The 21,798-nt window shown below is 39.8% G+C and overlaps 5 protein-coding genes and 1 pseudogene across 8 annotated transcripts; 5 read left to right on the top strand and 1 right to left on the bottom strand.

Annotated features, from left to right (window-relative positions):
- Positions 1-141: 141 nt before the first annotated feature.
- Positions 142-1,613, top strand: LOC112180029. Its single transcript, XM_024318523.2, has 2 exons — positions 142-616; positions 1,251-1,613. The coding sequence occupies exon 1, from the start codon at positions 201-203 to the stop codon at positions 597-599; it is 399 nt and encodes a 132-aa protein (XP_024174291.1). The 5' UTR covers positions 142-200; the 3' UTR covers positions 600-616; positions 1,251-1,613.
- A 118-nt stretch (positions 1,614-1,731) lies between these two features.
- On the bottom strand, positions 1,732-5,740 carry LOC112180027 (rhodanese-like domain-containing protein 8, chloroplastic). 3 transcript variants are annotated; one of them, XM_024318520.2, is made up of 7 exons: positions 5,220-5,734; positions 5,001-5,150; positions 4,753-4,921; positions 4,490-4,581; positions 4,291-4,391; positions 3,904-4,176; positions 1,732-2,133 (listed from the first exon to the last, which is right to left on the bottom strand). In XM_024318520.2, the coding sequence occupies exons 1-7, from the start codon at positions 5,619-5,621 to the stop codon at positions 1,980-1,982; spliced, it is 1,341 nt and encodes a 446-aa protein (XP_024174288.1). In that variant the 5' UTR covers positions 5,622-5,734; the 3' UTR covers positions 1,732-1,979. The 3 variants fall into 3 exon arrangements, with proteins under 3 accessions (XP_024174288.1, XP_024174290.1, XP_024174287.1); XM_024318522.2 differs by having other exon boundaries at positions 5,001-5,145; positions 5,220-5,361; XM_024318519.2 differs by having other exon boundaries at positions 5,001-5,740.
- An 85-nt stretch (positions 5,741-5,825) lies between these two features.
- On the top strand, positions 5,826-13,358 carry LOC112177112 (general negative regulator of transcription subunit 3). Of its 2 annotated transcripts, XM_024315316.2 has the most exons (16): positions 5,826-6,054; positions 6,135-6,266; positions 6,347-6,484; positions 6,633-6,683; positions 7,231-7,320; positions 7,397-7,543; positions 7,748-7,849; positions 8,247-8,303; positions 8,924-9,664; positions 9,866-10,036; positions 10,344-10,509; positions 11,222-11,364; positions 12,042-12,320; positions 12,401-12,535; positions 12,628-12,809; positions 13,024-13,358. In XM_024315316.2, the coding sequence occupies exons 1-16, from the start codon at positions 5,962-5,964 to the stop codon at positions 13,088-13,090; spliced, it is 2,694 nt and encodes an 897-aa protein (XP_024171084.1). In that variant the 5' UTR covers positions 5,826-5,961; the 3' UTR covers positions 13,091-13,358. The 2 variants fall into 2 exon arrangements, with proteins under 2 accessions (XP_024171084.1, XP_024171086.1); XM_024315318.2 differs by lacking the exon at positions 8,247-8,303.
- Positions 13,359-13,782: 424 nt separating this feature from the next.
- LOC121048764 (beta-amyrin 28-monooxygenase-like) lies at positions 13,783-14,757 on the top strand. The gene has a single exon (XM_040510591.1). It carries the CDS (start codon positions 13,783-13,785, stop codon positions 14,755-14,757), a length of 975 nt encoding a protein of 324 aa, XP_040366525.1.
- On the top strand, positions 13,812-15,507 carry LOC112175750 (cytochrome P450 716A1). The gene is made up of 3 exons (XM_040510590.1): positions 13,812-14,749; positions 14,856-15,054; positions 15,187-15,507. Exons 2-3 carry the CDS (start codon positions 15,049-15,051, stop codon positions 15,505-15,507), a joined length of 327 nt encoding a protein of 108 aa, XP_040366524.1. The 5' UTR covers positions 13,812-14,749; positions 14,856-15,048.
- Positions 15,508-18,315: 2,808 nt separating this feature from the next.
- On the top strand, positions 18,316-19,426 carry LOC112176175 (annotated as a pseudogene).
- Positions 19,427-21,798: the final 2,372 nt, after the last annotated feature.

Raw genomic sequence — 21,798 nt, 5'->3', positions numbered from 1 at the left:
ATGTTGTTCTGTGTGGGCCAGTAATAGTGGGCTTGTGTTCTCTGTCTGTCATCAGAGTCTTACTTGGGCCATGAATGAATCAGCCCAAGAGAGATCACGTGACTGGCACGTGGCAGCTAAAGTTGAGGGCCGGGGTTGCCCTTGCCGTGGGAACAATTTAGTAATCGTTCGTTGGGAAGGAAGGAAGGAAGGAAGGAAGGATGTCGGATCCCTACGAGAGAGTGAAAGGAGGCAGATTGACCTTCAAGGACGGGACTCTGGCCACGCGCAGCAAAGCCATCGACAAGAAAAAGAACAAGAAGAAGAAGAAGAAGCTCCTCAACAACCCTAACGTTGAGGGCGCCATTGACTCAGGCTCAGCCGTTGATTTGGAAGGCGACGATGCAATCGCAGCAGCAGAAGCAGCCGGAGCCGGAGCCGGAGCAGAAGAAGAAGAAGAGTCTTACTCTATCGACGCGGCCAAGCGCATGAAGTACGATGAGCTCTTCCCCGTCGAAGCCAAGAAGTTCGGTTACGACCCCAAGGCTATTCAACAAAAGTCCGTCGAGGCTGTCCTAGACGACCGTGTCAAGAAGAAGGCCGACCGCTACTGTAAATAATTTCAATTCTTCTTCAGGTGAGTTGCCCCCCTTCTTCTTTTATTCAACACAATTTCAGTTAATGCTTGGTAATGCTGATCGTGGCATCATTGGTTGTGTGCATGCTTGGTCTCAACAATTGGCTCTTCACTTGTTAACTTGCCTATCGTAATCAGCAATCAATAGTCTGGATTTGAGGTTGAAACTTTAATTCCAATTGCCAATGATAGTGTAGCTTACAATATTTGAAACTTGTGTTGCTTGCTTCCACACTTCAGTCAGTGTTCTTGCTTCTAGTTCAGAAGATCTCTGACTTATTCCTACATCAACATGTACAATTGCTTGTGCAGTGCAGTTTTTTAGTTGGTTTTTGCATTATGCTGGTTCCAAATCAATGCATTTTAGTTTATTTGGTTATCTTACTCTTACCTGCGTCGCTCCATTAGTTCGTTTGAGAGTGCCAATGCTTGGTCTTGGCATGGCTTCATTAGTTCGCTTGAGCCTGCCAATGCTTGGTTCTGTTTTGAATTTTGATGGTTGCAAGTCCCTCATCTTGGCATGCAAATATGTGTTGTACTTTTGGTTCAGGACACCAGCAAAGCAAAGCTGTGCATTTATCTTGTTAGTGCTTATCAATCAGTCTTTTTAACATGTTCTGATTTCGTTTTCCAGGAGCATTATAATGCAGTGGAGTTGCTGAGTTTGTAGACTCTTGTCTGGAGACTGTAATCCAGAATCAGCTAAACTCTCTTTGTTCCATTTAAGCTGTATCCAGCACAAGAGGATCCTTATCCAAATTAAGACTCCAGCTAAGAAAGAAGGAAAAGAAAAAAAAAATCTGTAGTTCTCAGACTTTATTGTTGTTGATTTGAAGCTTTTGGTATCTTTAGCTTGTCATATTGGTCACTCCCTACATTCATAACCGGCATCCCTTAGCTTTAGGAAAGATTACAGGATTTACAGCTTGCATTGTACTTGCACGTGGCCAATTCTGAATCTATTTGCGATTATTCTCATCCTGATCTTTCTTGTTAATTGTTTAGTTTATCTGTCTCGATATCTGTCTCAATGTCCGAACTGACACTCGTGTTTAGAGAAGTGCACATTTAACTAGTTACATCCAATGGGCATGATTTGAAGCTCGATACATCAATTTTGTCCCAACTAATGCTTCAGAGATTCGTTCCATTGTAATTACATAGGTACGGTATTAGTTGCAAGTTACTGGAAACATGATAAATGAAAGAATCGGAATACATGCTAAGCTGAACTTTGCTGACTATACACACACCCCAAACTTTTCATCCCCCAATTGCTAACAACACTCGTGCAAACAGGAGCTTGGTCACTACACTAGATTTGTGAATATGCAATCCCTGGTTCATATGCTTATGAGTCCGATCAAGCTGTCGACTTGCTTTGTGATATCAAATCCCGGTACGTGTGCCATTTTTCATATCTATGGGGACCCTGAAGAACAGGTCTAAGTCGAGGAGCAGTTGTGCACTTTGAACAGCAACATCCTCTTAAATCCTCAACACAGTTCATACAGCATCTGAAATAGATATTTTGCATAATCAAGGTAAGTAGTCTGTCAGCATCAACTACTACAGAAATCCAACAACATATCCAAGCCAAAAGGGGCAACGATAAAGGGAAGAGTAAAACCCACCAATAGGGTCAAAACTTTTCTTCACCGGACAAAATGATACCAAACTTTCAAAAGTGATCAAAATGATACCTAAATTTTTAAAAGTGATCAAAATGATACCTAAATTTTTAAAAACAAATCAACTTGATACCCAACTTTCAAAAGTGATTAAAATGATACCTAAAGTTTTAAAAACAAATCAATTTGATACCTCAGTTTAATTTTTTGTAACTTTTTGTTAAAATTGATCACGTATGGTGCAGTATTTTATGGGGTTATAATAATATTTTACACAAAAAACTATTTTTCAATTATTTTTTATTTTACTTTGTTAATTCTCTTCTTCTTCTTCTATCTCTGCCTCTCTCTCTCTCTTCCCATTTTTCTTTGTTTCTTTAGAAGTTGGGAAACATCCGAACTTTATTTGTTTCTACGATTGATGGTAGAATTGAAATTGAATGGAAGATATATTTTTTTAATTCTATAGAAGAAGAAGATTGGGTTATAGATGATTGATGGCCCTCTGACCACAAATCACTTCAATTTTTGTGCTTGATTTTGCATTTGATTTAACAAAGAAGTTAAAAAAAAAGGGCTAAATACTGACTACTACGTAGTTTGGGTCCAAAATCAATTCAATCTCTAAACTTCTAATTTCATCAAGAACACCCTTGCACTTTCAATTTTGAACTAATAGGTCCAATTTGTTAGTCTTCAGACAATTGAGTCATTTAACTTATTGACGTGGCTCATATATGGCCTATGTTTTATGATGTGGTGTTGAGGTGGCCTGCATAGTCAATTTTGGAGTGAGTCCTACTATTAGAAATCTATTAAATAAATAGTTTTTCAACAAATAATCCAACTATAACTTGAACTCATAACAAAATATTAATGAATTGGACCTATTAGATCAAAATTGAAAATACAGGGGTGTTTTTATTGAAATTAGAAGTCCAGGGACTGAATTGATTTTGGACCTAAACCACAGAGTAGTAACTAGTATTTAGCCCTAAAAAATAAACTGAGGTATCAAATTGATTTGTTTTTAAAACTTTAGGTATCATTTTGATCACTTTTGAAAGTTGGGTAGCAAGTTGATTTGTTTTTAAAAATTTAGGTATCATTTTGATCACTTTTAAAAATTTAGGTATCATTTTGATCACTTTTGAAAGTTGGGTATCATTTTGTCCGGTGAAGAAAAGTTTTGACCCTAGTGGTGGGTTTTACTCTAAAGGGAATTATGAAACAACTGGCTTCACAGAAATGAGGAAGGCATCTCCTAAATTGATTGCAAATGACTGCTTCGAGCATTTCCAATAGGCCTCGCATGCAACATCATGGATTCTCTACCTTTTTGGCCTTAAGAAGAGTGGATTTTCTAATGATCTATTTCATGTCGGTTTAGGAAATACAAAATGAAGGCTAAGCAAGATGGTAAACACAAGGACATGAAATAAGCCTCATAGTTGATGTGGTTCAGATGATGTTCTAGAAATCTGTTTTCATTGTCTATTTTTCAGCATGATCAAGGCAGATGCAGAAAACATAAAGTAGCTTATCTAAGTAAAGTGATAATAATGTACATGAATGTTCAGCCTACTGTTTGTACTATAAATCTAGCCCCCTCAAAGATTGGACAAGGGAGTAAGAGTGTTGGGAAAAGGAACTTACAGATAAAGTAGGTTGCAGTCAAGATTTGCGCAGTTTCGATGCCGTAACTCACAGACTTCTAAACCACATATATAGCATCTGGCAAATGTATTGTTCTCTGAAACTTCAACTCTGTTTGGTTCAGTTATGGCTTCAGGCTTGTAGGCAGCAGGTGGGAGAGAAAGACGGGAGTCAAACACAAACAAATTCCCAACCCACTGGAGAGGACCTTCATTTTTTAGGTAATGAGAGACACCCCCCTTTAAGGTGTATAAATTTTGAAAGCCCTGTTGTCTGCAACATGAATTTAAATTAGATAAACATGAACATCCAAGTACAAGAAAAGCAAGAAAGTACAGGCAACTATTTTCAGTTGAATAAAAGAAGTATAAAGAATGTGCGAGTTACCTTAGGATCGTGGAATATACATCACAACGGATACCTCCAGTGCAATACATCAATATATCTGTTTCTTTATCAACGTTGGCTAACGGATCTGCAGCAATGACCTGAATGAGCATGAACACAGGAAAAAGTAGTATGTTTAATCCCCCCTGTATTTCATAACAAACTAAAGCCTAGATCTACGCGTGTTGAGGCAGCAGACCTCTGGTTGGCATAGCCCAAACGAAGTGCTCCTGAAGCAGTCCACATCTGGCCGTCGAGCCCCACTGAAATGACCAATATCCCACTCATAACCTGATAGAAACAGTAACAAAATCGTGAAACTTTTATGGCTAAGATTGTGAAAACAGTTGGTGATTACAACGACCAATACATTGGCTGCATAGATTACATGGACTATTACACATACAGGTCATGACAAAGGACAATATGCCATTATGGTTGAAATGGCAGGAGAATTCATACCGTTTCTAACATCCAATAGAATATAGTTTGGTCTAGGATTTTGAGTTGATGCATCAGCAGTAGTGCTGCCGTTCGCTGCCTCCAATCTTTTCCTCCACTCGGATGGTGCTAGAGGTGTAGCTCGCATTGAAGGGTCCAGCAAAGGAAGATGACTAATACCTCCTTCTAACTGGAGAGAAACAAGAAGACCTCACTTATAGCATTTAAAAAAGTCCCAAGTAACAAGAAGAAGAAGTCACTAGGCTTGCCTGAACCAGTGAAGGCTTATACCGCAGCTTGAGTTTTGGAAAGGCATGCCCAGTTGGTGCTGCAGAAATCTGCACCAAGCAGTTGGCAAATCTCTCATCCTCTCTCACCCATTCAACATAAGCAAGCGCGTCTCTTGACGGCCCACTGTACTGCGCATAAACCAAAACTGTATGAGCTAGCAAGCAATTTTCATTCCTATTGAAACTTGAAAGCAATACCTGCGCATTTATCCCTTGTTCATTCACATATATCCGCCCACGTATATCACGCCCCTTCAAGAAATTGAGATGCTTGGCCACTTCTGCCTCCGCGTCTTTGATCAACACAAACTGGTAAAAATTGACCACCACCCATTCATTATCTTCTCTGCTTTCACTTTCACACTCGCATTGTTGCTGCTGTAGTCCACCTCTCCCTCTACTTGTTGCTTCTGATAACGAAAGCCACCGCCTTCGTCTCCGCTCAGCATGCTTATTGCTATTATAGACTAAGCAAGACGAAGTTGAGGACCAGACTGAGAATTGAAACAACGGATCTTTTCTTCTTCCCCAAACAATTTGAGTGATTGCGGAGCTCGCCGCACCGGAGATGAACGCCGGCGCCGGGAAACACCCTCTCATCTTCTCTCTCTCTCTCTCTCTCTCTTATCTGTCTCAGTCCCAGTCTGCGAGTTGAGAGACCCCCGCCCGGGGGGGAGTGACTAGTTGACTACTACATTGCGCTTCAGAACGTCGTCGTTTCGCTTTACACTTTAGAAAGTGTAAAAAAAAAAAAGAAAGAAAGAGAGAGAGAGAGATAAAAATAAAAAACCCAACCAACTACTTCTTCTGCTACTTCGCCTTCTTCTTCTTTTTTTTTCTCGTTTTCGAACGCGAACGCAGAGTTGAGCGCAAGCAATCAAAAACCCTAACCCTAGCGGTGTTGCAATCTAATCAGATAATTCAATTGGAGAATTAGAGGATGGGGGCGAGCCGGAAGCTCCAGGGCGAGATCGACCGGGTTCTCAAGAAGGTCCAAGAAGGCGTGGATGTGTTCGACAGCATTTGGAATAAGGTCTGTGCCCTCTTTTGCTTTGCTTTACAAATTGCAAACCGGAATTGCTACTGATTCATGCTTTCTGCGCAATGCGATAGGTTTATGACACAGATAATGCGAACCAGAAGGAGAAGTTTGAGGCCGACTTGAAGAAGGAGATTAAGAAGCTCCAGCGGTACAGGGACCAAATCAAGACTTGGATTCAGTCCAGTGAAATCAAGGATAAGAAGGTCCAACTCTTTACTTGTGAATACTTTTGCTTGATGATTGTTTCGGGATGCCGATTAATCATTTCATATGTTGATTGTAGGTGAGTGCCTCATACGAGCAGGCTCTGGTGGATGCTCGGAAGCTTATTGAGCGTGAAATGGAAAGGTTTAAGATATGCGAAAAGGAGACCAAAACCAAAGCTTTTTCTAAAGAGGGATTGGGCCAACAACCAAAAACTGTAACTACTCCTTTTGCTTGTTACTTCATTTTAATCAATTCAGTTCATGGTTTCTGTTTCTGTTGGCTGATCATGTCATTCTGGCACTGTGCGTGTCTTTTTATGCCATTGCATCTGTTGATGTTGTCATTCCTTTATAATGATATAGGATCCGAAGGAGAAGGCTAAATCAGAGACAAGGGATTGGATAAACACTGTGGTATATAACTCGAAAGCTTTTGCCTTGTTTGTTGGTTCTATTTTTATCTTATTGTGCGTCTCAGAAGGCCTGTGACTAGGCAAAGCAGTATGCTGTGAAATGTGTCTGCTCCATTTGCACTATAAATTATCCTTGCACCATCTTTACATTTTATGCATGGTCTATTTGTTTAAGGCTTTGTGTTTGGGTCCAATGCTAATGACCTTTTTGTCTAAGGCTTTTGTCCACCCCTAGTTTGATTTGCGTGTGAAACTTTAGGTAAATCCTTTTATTTGTTCACTTTTTCTCCATGTCTAGTGATATTTTTAGGTGGAGTTCTTAATTGGTTTATGGTCGAATTGTTTTCATTTTTTGTCTTTATGTAGTTTTATAAATTTGATGCTGTTTTGTTTAGATATGGCTTCCCATATGTTGTATTATTAACTTATTTTTACCTGTCATAGATGGTCTTTGGCTTTACATTTGATGCGATCAAATTTATAAGTTCTGTACTTGAATGTTCAAACATCATATGGTGGATAATGTAGTACTTCGTGGTGTCAAGTAGGTAGGGGAGTTGGAATCTCAGATTGACAGCTTTGAAGCTGAGATTGAGGGGGTATCAGTCAAGAAAGGAAAGGGCAGACCGCCTAGACTGGTAGGAGAAAGAAAACTCACGCTTAACAGATGTACGTCCTTTTTGCATCTCTGACAATCTTTGTTTTGTCTGGCAGACCCATCTAGAGACATCTATTACCCGGCATAAGGCTCATATAATGAAGTTGGAACTGATCTTAAGGTTATTGGATAATGATGAACTCAGTCCTGAGCAGGTCAATGATGTCAAAGACTTTTTGGAAGACTATGTTGAACGTAATCAGGTCTGTGATGCTTTAAAATTCTTAACTTCCTCTGTTCAACAATCTTTATGGTATCTAGTAATAAATGCTGACACGCTGTTCTTTATCATGGTTTCTCTTGTTGTGTCTTGCACATCTTCTCATATACAGTATTGCATGTGAATGATCTATGTATGTTGTTGGATTCCCTATGTTTGACCTTTTCGTCTACTATGTTATTTTTAGGAGGACTTTGATGAGTTTAGTGAAGTTGATGAGCTTTACAGTACCTTACCATTAGACAAGGTGGAGTCCCTTGAAGATATTGTTCCTCCTGGTCTTGTCAAGGTAATTTTCTTTTGTATGCAATTTCTATATATGTTTCTTATATGGAGTGTGTAAATTAATTTAATGTCAGTTAAGATGGACATGTGGAAAATATGCTGTTCTATTATCATTTGATTATTAGAGCAATTCCAAACTGTTAACATTTGATATCAAGACTCTGCAATGCCAGCAGAGTTCCTTTTTTGGTGGGTTTCGGCAATTTAACTAGAAAACCTTGTGCTTCACTAAGTTATTTCTGTAATTTTTGTTTATTTTTTTTTTCTGTAACTTTAAGTGGGTAGTTGACCACTTTTTACCTGGTATGTCTAGTGACTATCATTCTTTGTTAATATACTAAGATTTAAGGTTTAATGATCACGTAGAAACCCATTTAATTTTCGTTTCTTTTGGGGGGCAGGGTGCACCGATGCTTGGCTTGAAGACTTCTTTGGCAGCATCAGCATCTCAAATGCCTGTACGTCTTTCTCAAAATCTTGAGTCAATGTTGTTGTCATGAGTAGGATGTTGAGGAGTTGAAGCTGTACGGGTTTTGTTTAAGAAACCCAACTTTAGTCGCATCCTCAAGTAGACATTTTTCTTTGATTGCACCTTTAAATTGAAATTTTTTGCTTTTATTACATCGTGTAATACTTGTCTCTAATGTCTAGTCATAATCGGTGGATCTCAGTCATCTGTTATTTATCAATGAGTTCACATGTACTGGGCAATATTGTTTCCTATATTTAAAAAAATGATATACAGTTGATTGAGTTGCATATAGTTTTGGTGACTTGTTCACTTTTCCTTGTTTGCCGACAGGTAAGATTCACCATGAAAAAGTTATCTCTTTGTTATTTCCTTCTTTTTTGTCAGTTTCTGAGCAGACTTTATGTCAAATTGGATCATTTTTGGTTTAACCGCTCTAGGGGCACTATAAACTAGGGTGTCATCAAAGTCAACCATCAAAATAGGGAGATTAATTTGTTAGAAGAGTTTTTTTCTTTAATAGAATGTTGATGTCCTCTGCTTCTGTTCTGTTAGGTTCTGTCTCAATTCACACTGCTTTACTAAGGAATATTTGTTTTCTTTTTGCAGCCCATTGTTATTACCACTAACCAACCAAGTACTCCTGTACAAGAGCCGGTTGAGGATACAGTTTCCCAGGATAACAGTAATCCTGATAACATTGCTAGAACTCCACCTCCTAAAAGCAGTGCACTTGGTTCTGCTGCATCAACACCAACTGGGAATCATGCAACTCCTGTCTCTTTGAATGTTTCATCTCTCAGTTTGCCTGGTGTACCAACTGTTTCAGCTGTTGCTGGTTCAAATGCTGTTCGTGGTGTCACAGAGAATGCAGGGGCTGCTCGTTCTCCATCTCCTGTAAGTCTGTCTCCTTCTGTGAAGGAAGAAGAAGTAGCAAGCTTCCCTGGACGTAGAGCATCACCATCACTTTCTGATACTGGAGTTGTGAGAGGCATTGGTAGAGGTGGCCTCACTGGCCAGATCCCATCTAGCATACCTCTTAGTTCGAGCACTGTGGTTCCTAGTAATAATGCCCTGGGTGCAGTCCCCTCTGCTACTGATGTAGCAAAGAGAAATATTTTGGGAGCTGATGAGAGACTTGGAAGTAGTGGTGTGGTACAGTCTCTTGTTTCCCCTCTGAGCAACCGGATGATCTTGCCTCAGGCTTCCAAACCCAGTGATGGAACTGGGCCAGTTGATTCTAGTAATACAAGTGAGGCTACTGCTATACCTGGCCGAGCATTTTCCCCTTCTATGGTCTCTGGCATGCAATGGAGGCCCGGAAATTCCTTCCCAAACCAGAATGAAGCGGTATGTGGCGCGCGCGTGCACGCTAAAATAATAATGGATTCATTGGCTCATATTATATTAGCTCCTTACAGGCCTAACATTTGTAGAGATGAACATGTTTGTTGCTGCATTGTTATTGTACATTTATACCTATATTATGTTTGACTGCAGCATATAATTCAAATTGTTATTGAATAGATTAAAACTTGTCTTCTTTTTCAGGGATTGTTTCGTGGAAGAACGGAAATAGCACCTGATCAGAGGGAGAAGTTCTTGCAGCGGCTCCAGCAAGTGCAGCAACAAGGTCACAGTACCATTCTTAGCATGCCCACTCTTGCTGGTGGAAATTCTAAGCAGTTTTCTACTCAGCAGCAGAATCCACTCTTGCAACAGGTTCTCTTTACTGTTTTTGGTTCAACATCCATCCTATAAGTTTGTTCAATAAGCAACTCATTTTAGGTTTAGGGTTTCTGCGCTCCTCTTTAAACTTGATTCTCGGTTCTCAAGATTGAGTTTGTCATTCAAGGTTTGTTGACTATTCTTTACATCAGCTTAAGGGATATGTTCTGTTCTTTCTTCCAGAAACATCCAGTTTGGTGCTTTATTTGGTGTTCCAATTCCTTCTGGATGTTGTTATAGAGAAATACCAACAAATACATATAAAAAAATTGTTTTGCATAACATTTGATCAAATATGCAGTTTAATTCTGCAAGCTCATCTGTACCTTCTCAAGCTGGCATGGGACTTGGGGTAGGTCTTGGGACTGTTTCATCTACTGCCTTACAGCAGCAGCTAAATTCCATCCACCAACAGTCTCCACAGGCTAATCCACAGGCATTGATGTCAAGTGGACCAAAAGAAGCTGGTAATAGTTCCTCCTTTAGGTCAACGTTATAGTTTGAGCAAATTTCTGTGCCTTATCTTTCATATATGCCATCTCTGAATCAAATATAATAAGGTCAAAAACACCATAATTTTCTGTTAACAAGTTAATTGAGTTTCTTTTTTGTTTGTTTTTTTTTTCCCTGTGATAAAATATGCTAGCTGGCTTCATTGCACTTGGTTAGTATTTTTCTGTTTCCCTTAATCAGAAACATGACATAATGTAAAAGAGAAAGCAGTAGTACTATGAAAGACTAATGAGACCAATATATTATAAAAAATGTTACATTGAACTTGGAAAAAGGGAATTTCCCAAACCCTAAGAGCATAGTATCTGTTTGTATTGCATTATGTCATGTTATAATTTAGAATTCTTCATCTTATAATTTAGAATTCTTTTACTCCTTTCCGTCCGAACTGTCCACATAGAAGCCAAACTTACACCTGAAGAGAGTTATAGTATTCCTAAATACAAACCATCTACGTCCTTCATTTTATTGTTATAGATTCCCTTTTGCTTGTTTAATTTGAATTTTGAAAACTTAGATCTCAAGCATGTTCGGTTTTCATCTTTTAATAATTTTGACAGCTTTCTGTGCTGTATTCACCTGAATTAAGTTCTTAAGATCTAAATGATATAATAATGAAGTATCTTAAGAACCCTGTTGAATGATTAATTGTTTTATGTAATGCAGATGCTGGTCATCCAAAAGTTGAGGACCAGCAGCAACAGAATCTTCCTGATGACTCGACGTCTGAATCTGCTCCTAGTTCTGGGCTCGTAAAGAATCTAATGAATGAGGATGATATGAAAGCCTCATATGCAATTGATTCTCTGGTATGCTGAATATGTTTTCTTGTTCACTATTTTCCGCATGCTTGTCATCTGGTTATATGAGAAAAAAATAACACTTCTATGGTTATGTAGGCAAAATTTCCTCCCTTGTAGCTCAGGCTGTCAGTTGTTTTAAATATTCATTGATGTCTGTTTATTCCATGACGGGTACTCTCTATGTAAAAATGTAGTATCTACTAGGATAGGCTTCAGAAGTTGTGTTACAGTCAGTTTATTCCAAAGCACCTTCAATATACTAAACATCTTTCACGACTTACCTTTACCAGTTAATGGTGAGGATAAAGCGATTTATTTATGCATTCTTCCTCTTCCCTGTATTTGTTTACCCACTAATCCATGCCTCCTCTCACTCCTATATGCTTTCTTTCTGGCATGATAATAATTCTAATCAAACATGCTACTCATACATGCTCCTGTGTGTTCGTAATCATTTAGTTGAGGTTTTTTAGTTTTATATTTTTTGAACATATGTTTATATCAGTCTCTGGTTTCGAGTCAATTTTCTTATATTCAGCCACTGCTTAACTCCTGATTTGGAAGAAACATTTTCCTGTCTTGAGATGATTGTAGTGTACATCATCAAGATGCTGCTTTATTTGTAGAAGAATGGTTGAGATGTGGCTTGATTTGTGTTGCTTATAAAATGATATGTTTTGTAGACTGGCGTTTCTAGCTCTTTGACTGAGTCTTCTCAAGTACCTCGAGATATCGATCTCTCTCCTGGGCAACCTTTGCAGTCGAGTCAACCTTCTGCTAGCCTTGGTGTTATTGGCCGAAGAAGTGTTTCTGATCTTGGTGCAATTGGCGATAACCTCTCCGGATCAACTGCCAATTCTGGGGCAATGCATGATCAGTTGTATAATTTGCAGATGCTTGAGGCTGCTTATTACAAACTTCCACAACCCAAAGACTCTGAACGTGCAAGAAGCTACACTCCAGTATGGACCCAGTTACCTTCTTCTTTGATATACTTTTCTCTTAGTCTCGTTTTTTATTCATAACTCCTTGCGTTCTGCAGAGGCACCCTGCAATAACTCCTCCTAGCTATCCCCAAGTTCAAGCACCTATAGTTAATAATCCTGCTTTCTGGGAACGTTTGGGTTCTGAACAGTATTCTACTGATACACTGTTCTTTGCATTTTACTATCAGCAGGTAAATTATATCACTTCATTGACATGCATTGTATCATATAGTCCTACAATGCAATCAATATGAACTGTGATCAAGTCTGTTATTGCCTGCAGAACACTTACCAGCAATATTTGGCTGCCAAAGAGTTGAAGAAGCAATCTTGGAGATACCACAGGAAATACAACACTTGGTTTCAACGACACGAAGAGCCAAAAGTTGCTACTGATGAATATGAACAGGGTACATATGTGTACTTTGACTTCCATATTGCCAATGATGATCTACAACATGGATGGTACAATTCTATTGATCTTTTGAGTTTTACTTTTTGCAGCCAGTCACATTTAGAGTTTGTATCTGGAGTCTAGGTTTTGATTTGCATTTAGATGCTTTTAAGTATATTGCAACTTTTGGTATTCATATCCCACTCTCTAACAAGATACAAGTTTTCACAAAATATAACGATCTAACTATGTTGGATGTCTTGTCCTTATATGATGTTTGTACAGGTGTCAAAGGATCAAAACCGAGTTTACCTTTGAATATAACTATCTTGAAGATGAACTTATCGTATAGAAGATGTTCAGTGGATAGCACAACATTGAGAATATCATGTCAGCTTCCTGGTTCAGACTGTAGCAGTGCGGGGTTTGCAATGCCTGCTGTTTCTGTTTCGTTTCTTGATGATTACATGGCTACTAGTGCTAATTGTATCTAGTTTCTAATCTCCTAATCGTTAGGATGACATTTCTGTGTATAATGAAGTGGATTGTTATTTCGTCATTTTTGACGTATTATGTTATCTATATAGTTTTAAGTAGCAATGTTGAAAAGCTGTTGTTTGGGAGGCGGGGAGGTTAATATAACCGATTATATTAAATTGCTAGCCAGTAAATGAATTAAATTGCTAACTATAATGATCGTATGGCAATTGAATAGATTCTATTCAATAGAACTTTCTATTGCACAGAATTTAGGCCTCGGTCTCTGTCCCCCAACTCAATGAGTAGAAACTGATTTACATCGCCTCGAGTCCTCGAGTTCTTATGTTTGGCCTCTGCACGAGTTTGACATGATTTGTGGAAGTTAGTCAGCTTTTCAAATGAATAAAATCCACTACGCAAGTTTCTTGGATCACCTTGGCTCAAGAATTAATTGACCAAAACTTACGCACACAGCCCAACCTACAACAATGGAGGCGGAGTTGTTCGTCATCCTTGCTTTGGTTCTCTTTGTTTCTCTCTATCTTTTTCGTTTGTTGAACAGTAATGTTAATCCTAGGCAGCGGCACCGAACATGAAGTGGCCGTTGAGCTGCCACCAGGAAGCACTGGTTGGCCAATCATTGGTGAAACCCTAGAGTATCTACGCACAGCCAAACAGGGTGTTCCTGAAAAGTTCATAGTGGACAGGAGGAACAAGCACTCATCCTGCAAGGTGTTCAAGACCTCACTGCTGCGTGAATCTATGGCCGTGATGTGCACTGCAGCTGGAAACAAATTCCTATTTTCTAATGAGAACAAACTCGTCAAGTCTTGGTGGCCTGCAAATTTCGAAAAGATCTTTGCCAACTCTGAGAAAACAGACACCACCCAAGAGTCCATTCGATTGCGCAAAGTTTTGTCTCCGTTTCTCAAGCCTGATGCTCTCCACAGGTACATAGGGGTCATGGATGAAGTCACCAAACAGCATTTGGACGTGTATTGGTCGTTTTCATTATTTGATTATGAAAAAGAAGACGATGAAATCGTGATCATAAAAGTTCACCCGCTTGCAAAGAAGTACACCTTCACATTGGCATGCAGACTCTTCTTAAACATTGATGATCCAAAATTAGTTGCCAAACTAGAGGAGCCAATTCGGCATATATCTTCAGGGTTCATTTCTTTGCCACTAGATTTTCCAGGCACAAAATTCAACCGAGCCATTAGAGCATCCAAGCAAATCAAGAAAGAAATTGAGAAAATGATTAAGCAGAGAAGGATAGATCTCCATCTTCATCTTTTGGAGACAAGTAGTGATCACGAGGTTGCTGCAGCAGCTTTCGATCATCAAGATTTGTTGTCTAGGTTGCTGATGGAGACATATAGCGACGGGGAAGAGATGAAGGAATCAGACATTGCCAACAAGTTGTATGGCTTCATAGTCGGTGCTTACGACAACATAAGCACTACTTTGGTCTCCATAGTCATGCATCAGTCGCAGCTTCCACATTTTTATGATACCGTACTTAAAGGTAAATAGTTAATCAGCTATCATCTTGTTCACAGCTCTCCTTTTTTTCTGGTGCTGAGAAATTATATTAAATTAAATATATATTATATATGCTTGTGTATGGACAGAGCAAATGGAGATTGCAGAATCAAAAGCAGAATGAGAGTTGCTGAATTGGGGTGACTTGAAGAAGATGAAATATTCATGGAGCGTGGCATGTGTAGTGTTGAGGTTGTTGCCACCAATTTTGGGAACCTTTAGAGAGGCCATTACCGACTTCGCTTCACTCTTCGCCTACGAAGGATATCTAATTCCAAAAGGATGAAGGTAGGTACATATCGCATGCATAAGCTAGCTAATTAAGCAAACTACCCTCCCTCTAATTAATTAATGTATACGTACATGTGTAACGTGTTGATCAATATTACTAAGTATACAAATTATGATGTATATATGCAGTTACACTTACACTGGAATATGTATGCCACACATAAAAACCCGGATTACTTCCCGGATCCTGAGAAGTTCGACCCGTCAAGGTTCCAAGGACAAGGACAAGGACCAGCTCCTTATTCATATGTTCCTTTTGGAGGAGGACCTCGGATGTGCCCTGGAAAAGAGTATGCTCGATTCAAAATACTAGTTTTCATGCATAACGTGGTCACTAGGTTTAAGTGGGAGATGGTTTTTCCGGACGAGAAAATGATCATGGACCCTGTTCTTATTCCTACCAAAGGACTTCCAATTCGCCTCTTTCCTCACAATCATCATCATGATTGATCCATCACAGACCAAAAGAGTACGTATTATATATATATGTGCGCGCGCGCGTTGCCTTCGCTATTATTGTAATTAACTTTGTATCTATTAAAGAATTAATAACATGGGGACGTAAAAGGCTTTGTTTAGATGATCAGTACGTACTCGTTTAGTTCAGTCTTCAGTTTATTGGAGCTGTTGAGCTAGGGCTGTTAGCTCCCCTAGCTACCCTGTTCTTTATGTGTAATGTGTGCGGCAGACTCAACATGTATTTGTAATTGCTAATAAGGGGTTGACAGGAATGGTAAAACACTTGCTTGAGTGGAACCCCCACTCAAGTTCGAGTCCCAATATTCACAAGTCTCTCATTGGTAGGTTGTTGAATACTGGGGTCTTGCGAGACCCATGTGATGATGTGTGTCAGCTTCTAGAGAGTCTAGGTCATTACAAGGCCTGACAACCAAATGCTAGCATGCTTTCAAGGTGAAAAACCTTAGATTAGGTGGGTCTGACTACTCTTACATGGTAATCAGCATTGGACCTAGATGTTAGTTGAGTTCATGCAAACCACGAATGGTTCAGTTCCTGGGCTGGTGGGCAACCTCCCCAATGGCCCAATCCAAAAACCAATTCCAATGTTCAAAAAAATAAAAAATAAAACATGTATATATTTGTAATTTTTTTTTTTGAAAATGTATATATTTGTAATTTTTATTCCGTCTGTTTGGTTTGGTTGACTCTACTAATTAAAAGATTATATACTTTTTTTTTTTTTTTTTTTTATGAAGACAGCCTATATATTGATCAAAAGCTAGAATGACCCTTACACGAAAATGTTCACTTGGTCAGTTATTGACCAAGAAAATAATGCTCAACCACCATTGGATGTAAATCCAATGGCAGAGAGAATTATTATTAAGTTGAAGTGTTTTGTTTTCCACCCTTGGATGTAAATCTAAGGGTTATTGAGCATAAATTCTTTGGTCAGCAACTGACCAGGTGAACACTACTGGACCCTTACATACCATTCCGCTGTTATCTATAGACAGACAAGAAAATATGTTAGTACCCACAGTGATACACAGAACTAAGTCACTCATTTGACATTAAATACATCGAAATAGCATGAATTCTCCATCGGTACTACTCTAGAGAATTCGCTGGAGGCACAAAAGTGCGTAGCTCCCTAAAAAATTAGGGACTTATAGAAATTAGAAAGTAAATTAATTACCATCCTAGAGTTCCTTTAAAAAGGATTACAAAACTAAGTAGCCCAATTGGCCCACAGAAAAACAAAACCGTGGGCCCAAATCACTGACCAGCCCTGTTCCACCTCCACCTCCACCTCCACCTCCCTGCACTGAGGACGAGGCACACCTCAAACAGACCACTGCCACAACCGCACCCTATCGTCGCAGCCCGCTTCAAGGACCACTGCATACCACACCGCCACCACCTCGAGGACCTTAGAGCGTCGACTGCACCCCTACGGCGACGTTGCGCTTCCGCGGATGCCTGGAGCCAAACACCAGCCTGCGCTGCCCCTTGACCCGGACACCATGAATCCTCCAGCCGCAGAAAAGCTTCGAACCAAACAAAACCAGATCTTGCGCTCAAACTTCAAGTCACAGCAAATCCTAGAAGCCAGAAGACCCTAGACCATCATCACCAGTCTGGCAGCCTCACAGCGACGACCAGGCAAACTCCACAGACACGGAGTGTCGTCGGCTAAACCTCGATCAAAGTCCAAGCGCGTGCGGCGCATTCTGTCTCTCACAGAGAAAATTTTTATGCATAGGAATTGATAACTATACTGTAATTAAAAGATGATATATTGTTATATGTATATGTATGTATATAGGGAGTACTTATTAATTATTAAAGTTGACTCATGCCAGCTAGGTACGAGTACCGAGTACCAAAACGGCTAGGCAGCTAGATAGAGGGAGCTAGCTGTAGGATAATATGAAACTGAATGAATCAGCATCTTGCTTGCCTTGAACTCAGATCTATAGGCCATGGAAACTACTACCTAGCTTGTTCATTTCTCTGTTAGTTCTCTTTGCTTCTCTCTACTATGTGTTGTGTAAAATTATTCCTATCCCTAGGCAACAAGTAACAATTTATCAACTGCCGCTAGAAAGCACTGGTTGGCCCATCGTTGGTGAAACCCTCGAGTATCTACGCACAGCCAGAAAGGGTGTCCCTAAAAAGTTTGTAGCAGACCGAAGGAAAAGGTACTCCGATGTCTCATTATCATCAGCTGCAGCAGCAACAGCAGGCTCTTGCAAGGTGTTCAAGACATCGTTGCTCGGCGAATCTATGACCATGCTGTGCACCGTACCGCTGCTGGAAACAAATTCCTGTTTTCAAGCGAGAACAAACTGGTCAAGTCCTGGTGGCCTGCTAGCTTAGAAAAGATCCATGTTCCCAAACTCCAACAAGACAGACACCTCCCAAGAAACCATCCGAATGCGCAAACTCATATCTCCATTTCTCAAGCCTGACGCTCTCCGAAAGTATATAGGCTTCATGGATCAGGTCACCAAACACCATTTCGATATCCATTGGTCCTCGCTGGATCGAAATCAAGTGATCAAATTTCACTCACTAAGTCACTAGCAAACAAGTATACCTTCGCATTATCCTGCAGACTCTTCTTAAACATCGAGAATCCACAGGTGATTGCCAAGCTAGAGCAACCCATTCGGCATATATCTGCGGGGCTTGTTTCGCTGCCAGTAGATCTGCCGGGCACCAACTTCAACAGAGCCATCAGAGCATCCAAAAAAATCAAGAGGGAAATTGAGCCAGAGGAAGATAGATCTCATGAATTTGAATTTGACTGATCGTGCACAATTAGCGAATGCGCCGCTAGATGTAATGTCTAGCTTGCTTATGGAGACATATTGCGATGGAGAAGTGATGACGGAATCAGACATTGCCAACAAGTAGTATGGTCTATTACTTGGCGCTTACGACACTAAAATTATTACCTAGCCTTGTGTTCCATTGTCATGTTTCTGTCACAGCTTGCTCCAGTTTATGATGCTGTCCTTGAAGGTACATTGTATACATAAGCAAATTTACTCTACCTAGCTATAAATCTATTAATGCTCATACCATTAATCAGTAGGATCAAACATGAATTGAATTATTTACGTATTTGATTTCAACTATATATCCATCTCCTAATTTTTCACTATTTCTCTGGATCACGAATCTCTACACCTCCTTGTTTGTTGGCTAAGCATGTTCTCACATAGCTAGAGGACAGATATGTAATCAATATATTAGTGCCATCTCAAAATTAGGGACCCATCGATAGATGAGGCTGGGGACTTAGTAATTAACTACAAATATGGTTTGCAGAGCAAATGGAGATTGCACAATCAAAAGGAGAAGAAGAGTTGCTCAACTGGGGGGACATACAAAGAAGAAATATACATGGATCGTGGTATGTGAAGTATTGCGATTGCAGCCACCAAATAGTGGAACTTTTAGGGAGGCCATCGCCGACTTCGTCTATGAGCGATATCTAATTCCAAAAGGAATGAAGGCACGTACATTACATTACATGTACCAGTAGCTTCGTGAAAATCTATATGTACATATATTGGAATATATTGTCTTCATTTCTCGTTTTCATACCTCTTGTGTACAGTTACATTGGAATGTGTTTGCCACACATAAGAACCCGGAATACGTTCCAGATCCAGAGAAGTTTGAACGGTCAAGCTCTGAAGGACAAGGACCACCTCCTTTCTCGTATATATGGTCCTTTTGAAGGAGGACCTCGAATGTGTCCCGGACAAGAATATACTCGATTTAAGATATTGGTTTTCAATTTTTCATGTATAATCTTGTCACCAGATTCATGGACCCTATTCCTGTTCCTACCAAAGGACTTCCTAATCATCTGTTTCCTCATAATTCATAAATCATAATCATGGTAAAAAATGATCAAGAACAACTGCGTCCTTAAACTCAAACCCATAGAGTACGTTTTGACTCGCGGATTCCATATTTTCTGAATGAGAATTTTGGGGCTGTTGGTAAAGTTCCCACATCGATATATATTTTTTTGATCGAAAGAGAACTTCATTCATAATGAACTTTAGTACAATGAGATAGGGTACAAGATCCTACAAGGATGATTGAATCTTGCCCACTTAGACTTCAGACACAAAGTCTATACTGACACACTGGAGGAGCCAAGGAGGCCCTGACTCTAAACAAAGAAAAGGTTGACCAACTTTCAAAGCCTCTTTTGCTAAACGGTGAGCAATATTGTTGCCTTCCCGCTTGACAAAATGGCTACTACAAAACTCAAAAGACTCAACTACAAGTTTAACTTCATCTAGAAGCTGGTGTCCTTCCAGACTTAAATCATCACACTCAACTTGTAAAGAATTAATAATAGACAGGGCATCACCTTCAATTTCCAGTCTTCCAAATCCCACATGAGCAGCGAAACGAAGTCCATGAAGCAAGAGCCTCAACTGATCTTGGAGATAAATAACCAATCTGGGGGACAGCCATGGCCCATTTTAAGACTCCAAAATGGTCCCTGAACACCACCCCCAAACCACAAATACCTTCAATTTCCAGTCTTCCAAATCCCACATCAATATATTGAACACAACAGTTCAGAGCACTCGTCAAATTCAGTTTTTTTTTTTTTTTCAAACAAAACTTGAATTTTAAAGGAACAACAAGTAAGTCCAAACCAAACAACCCAAAGAAATACTCCACAGGCCCAAACAGCAACCCAACAACAGCGTCTGCACTGCTGCAAAAGAATGAGTTGCATCAAGCTGCACGATCGAATGAGATCGAGAGATCTTGGGAGGAGGCAATGACGATTCCAAGCAAAGAACACCCAAATAACTTCCGTCCAGAAACACAATGAAGAACAACAAATCTCAAATCACCTCCGCATCCGATATCATATCATCTTTATGATGCCGTACTTAAAGGTAAATAGTTAAGATCAGCTCTATCATCTTGTTAGTAACTCTCCTTTTTTCTTTTATTTTTTCGTGCTGGGAAGTTAGATTAAATTAAACATTCTGTATGTTTATGTATGGACAGAGCAGATGGAGATTGCAGAATTAAAGCAGAAGGAGAGTTGCTGAACAGCGGTACTGATCGACTTGCAGAAGATGAAATATTCATGGAGCGTGGCAATGTGGCATGTGAAGTATTGATCGAGGTTGTTGCCACCAATTTTGGGAACGTTTAGAGAGACCATTACCGACTTCGCCTATGAAGGATATCTGATTCCAAAAGGAATGAAGGTCGATCGGTACATATCGCATGAATAAGCTAGCTAGCTAGGCCTCACGAATTCTTGTTAATTAAGCAAACTGCTCCTCTATTTAATTAATTAATTAATTAATCATGACTAGGTAATGATGCATATATGCAGGTACACTGGAATATGTGTGCCACACATAAAAACCCCGAATACTTCCCGGATCCAGAGAAGTTCGACCTCTATCGAGTTTCCAAGGACAAGGACCAGCACCTTATTCATATGTTTCTTTTGGAGGAGGACCTCGAATGTGATAAAGTTTCATTAATTGATCAAGCAGCATGACTTATCTTCTGTTATCTAATACTCACCATCGTAATCATCTTCTCTTCTCCTAGACGTACGAGTAGATAGCTTTCTGTTTGCTAGTCTTATCTTTCTTATATGTAGAGTCTCACACTCCTAATACAATTGTACTTGTAAGTTACTCATCAATATATATACAATCGTCGGCCACAATTCTTGGTGGGCTTGACAACACTTCATTCAAATCCTTTATGGTATCACGAGCCTAAAACGTCTAACAATTTTTTTTTTTCCTTCAACCACCCTTCCCATGGCTACTGCTCCATTATCCTCATCCACCTCTGCTGGGGTCACTTCCTCCACTCAATCTTCCACCATTTCCACCTCCACTCAAACCTCCACCATGTCAACCACATCATCACCTAAGACCTCTCCCTTTGTTACCAATTTTCTGTCCATTAAATTGGATCGTACCAATTATGCACTCTGGTTGGCTCAAATTCTGCCCAATCTCAAGGGTAGAAAATTGATGGGATATGTCGATGGCACTTCTCGTTGTCCCTCTTCCTTTAAAACTGATGTTGCAGGTCAATTCACAGATAAAATCAACCCTGTCTATGATCTTTGGATGGCACAAGACCACATGGTGCTTGGTTGGACTAACAACTCACTCACACCAGCCTTGCTTGCTATCGTTGCTCGCTCTACTACCTCTTTCTTCACGTGGTCTTCCTTGGCCAAGGGGTTTG

The sequence above is a fragment of the Rosa chinensis genome, chromosome 7 (assembly GCF_002994745.2).
Source record: "Rosa chinensis cultivar Old Blush chromosome 7, RchiOBHm-V2, whole genome shotgun sequence".
NCBI lineage: Eukaryota > Viridiplantae > Streptophyta > Magnoliopsida > Rosales > Rosaceae > Rosa > Rosa chinensis.
Note: the sequence above shows the minus strand (reverse complement) of the source record. Positions and strands in the feature narration are given on the sequence as shown.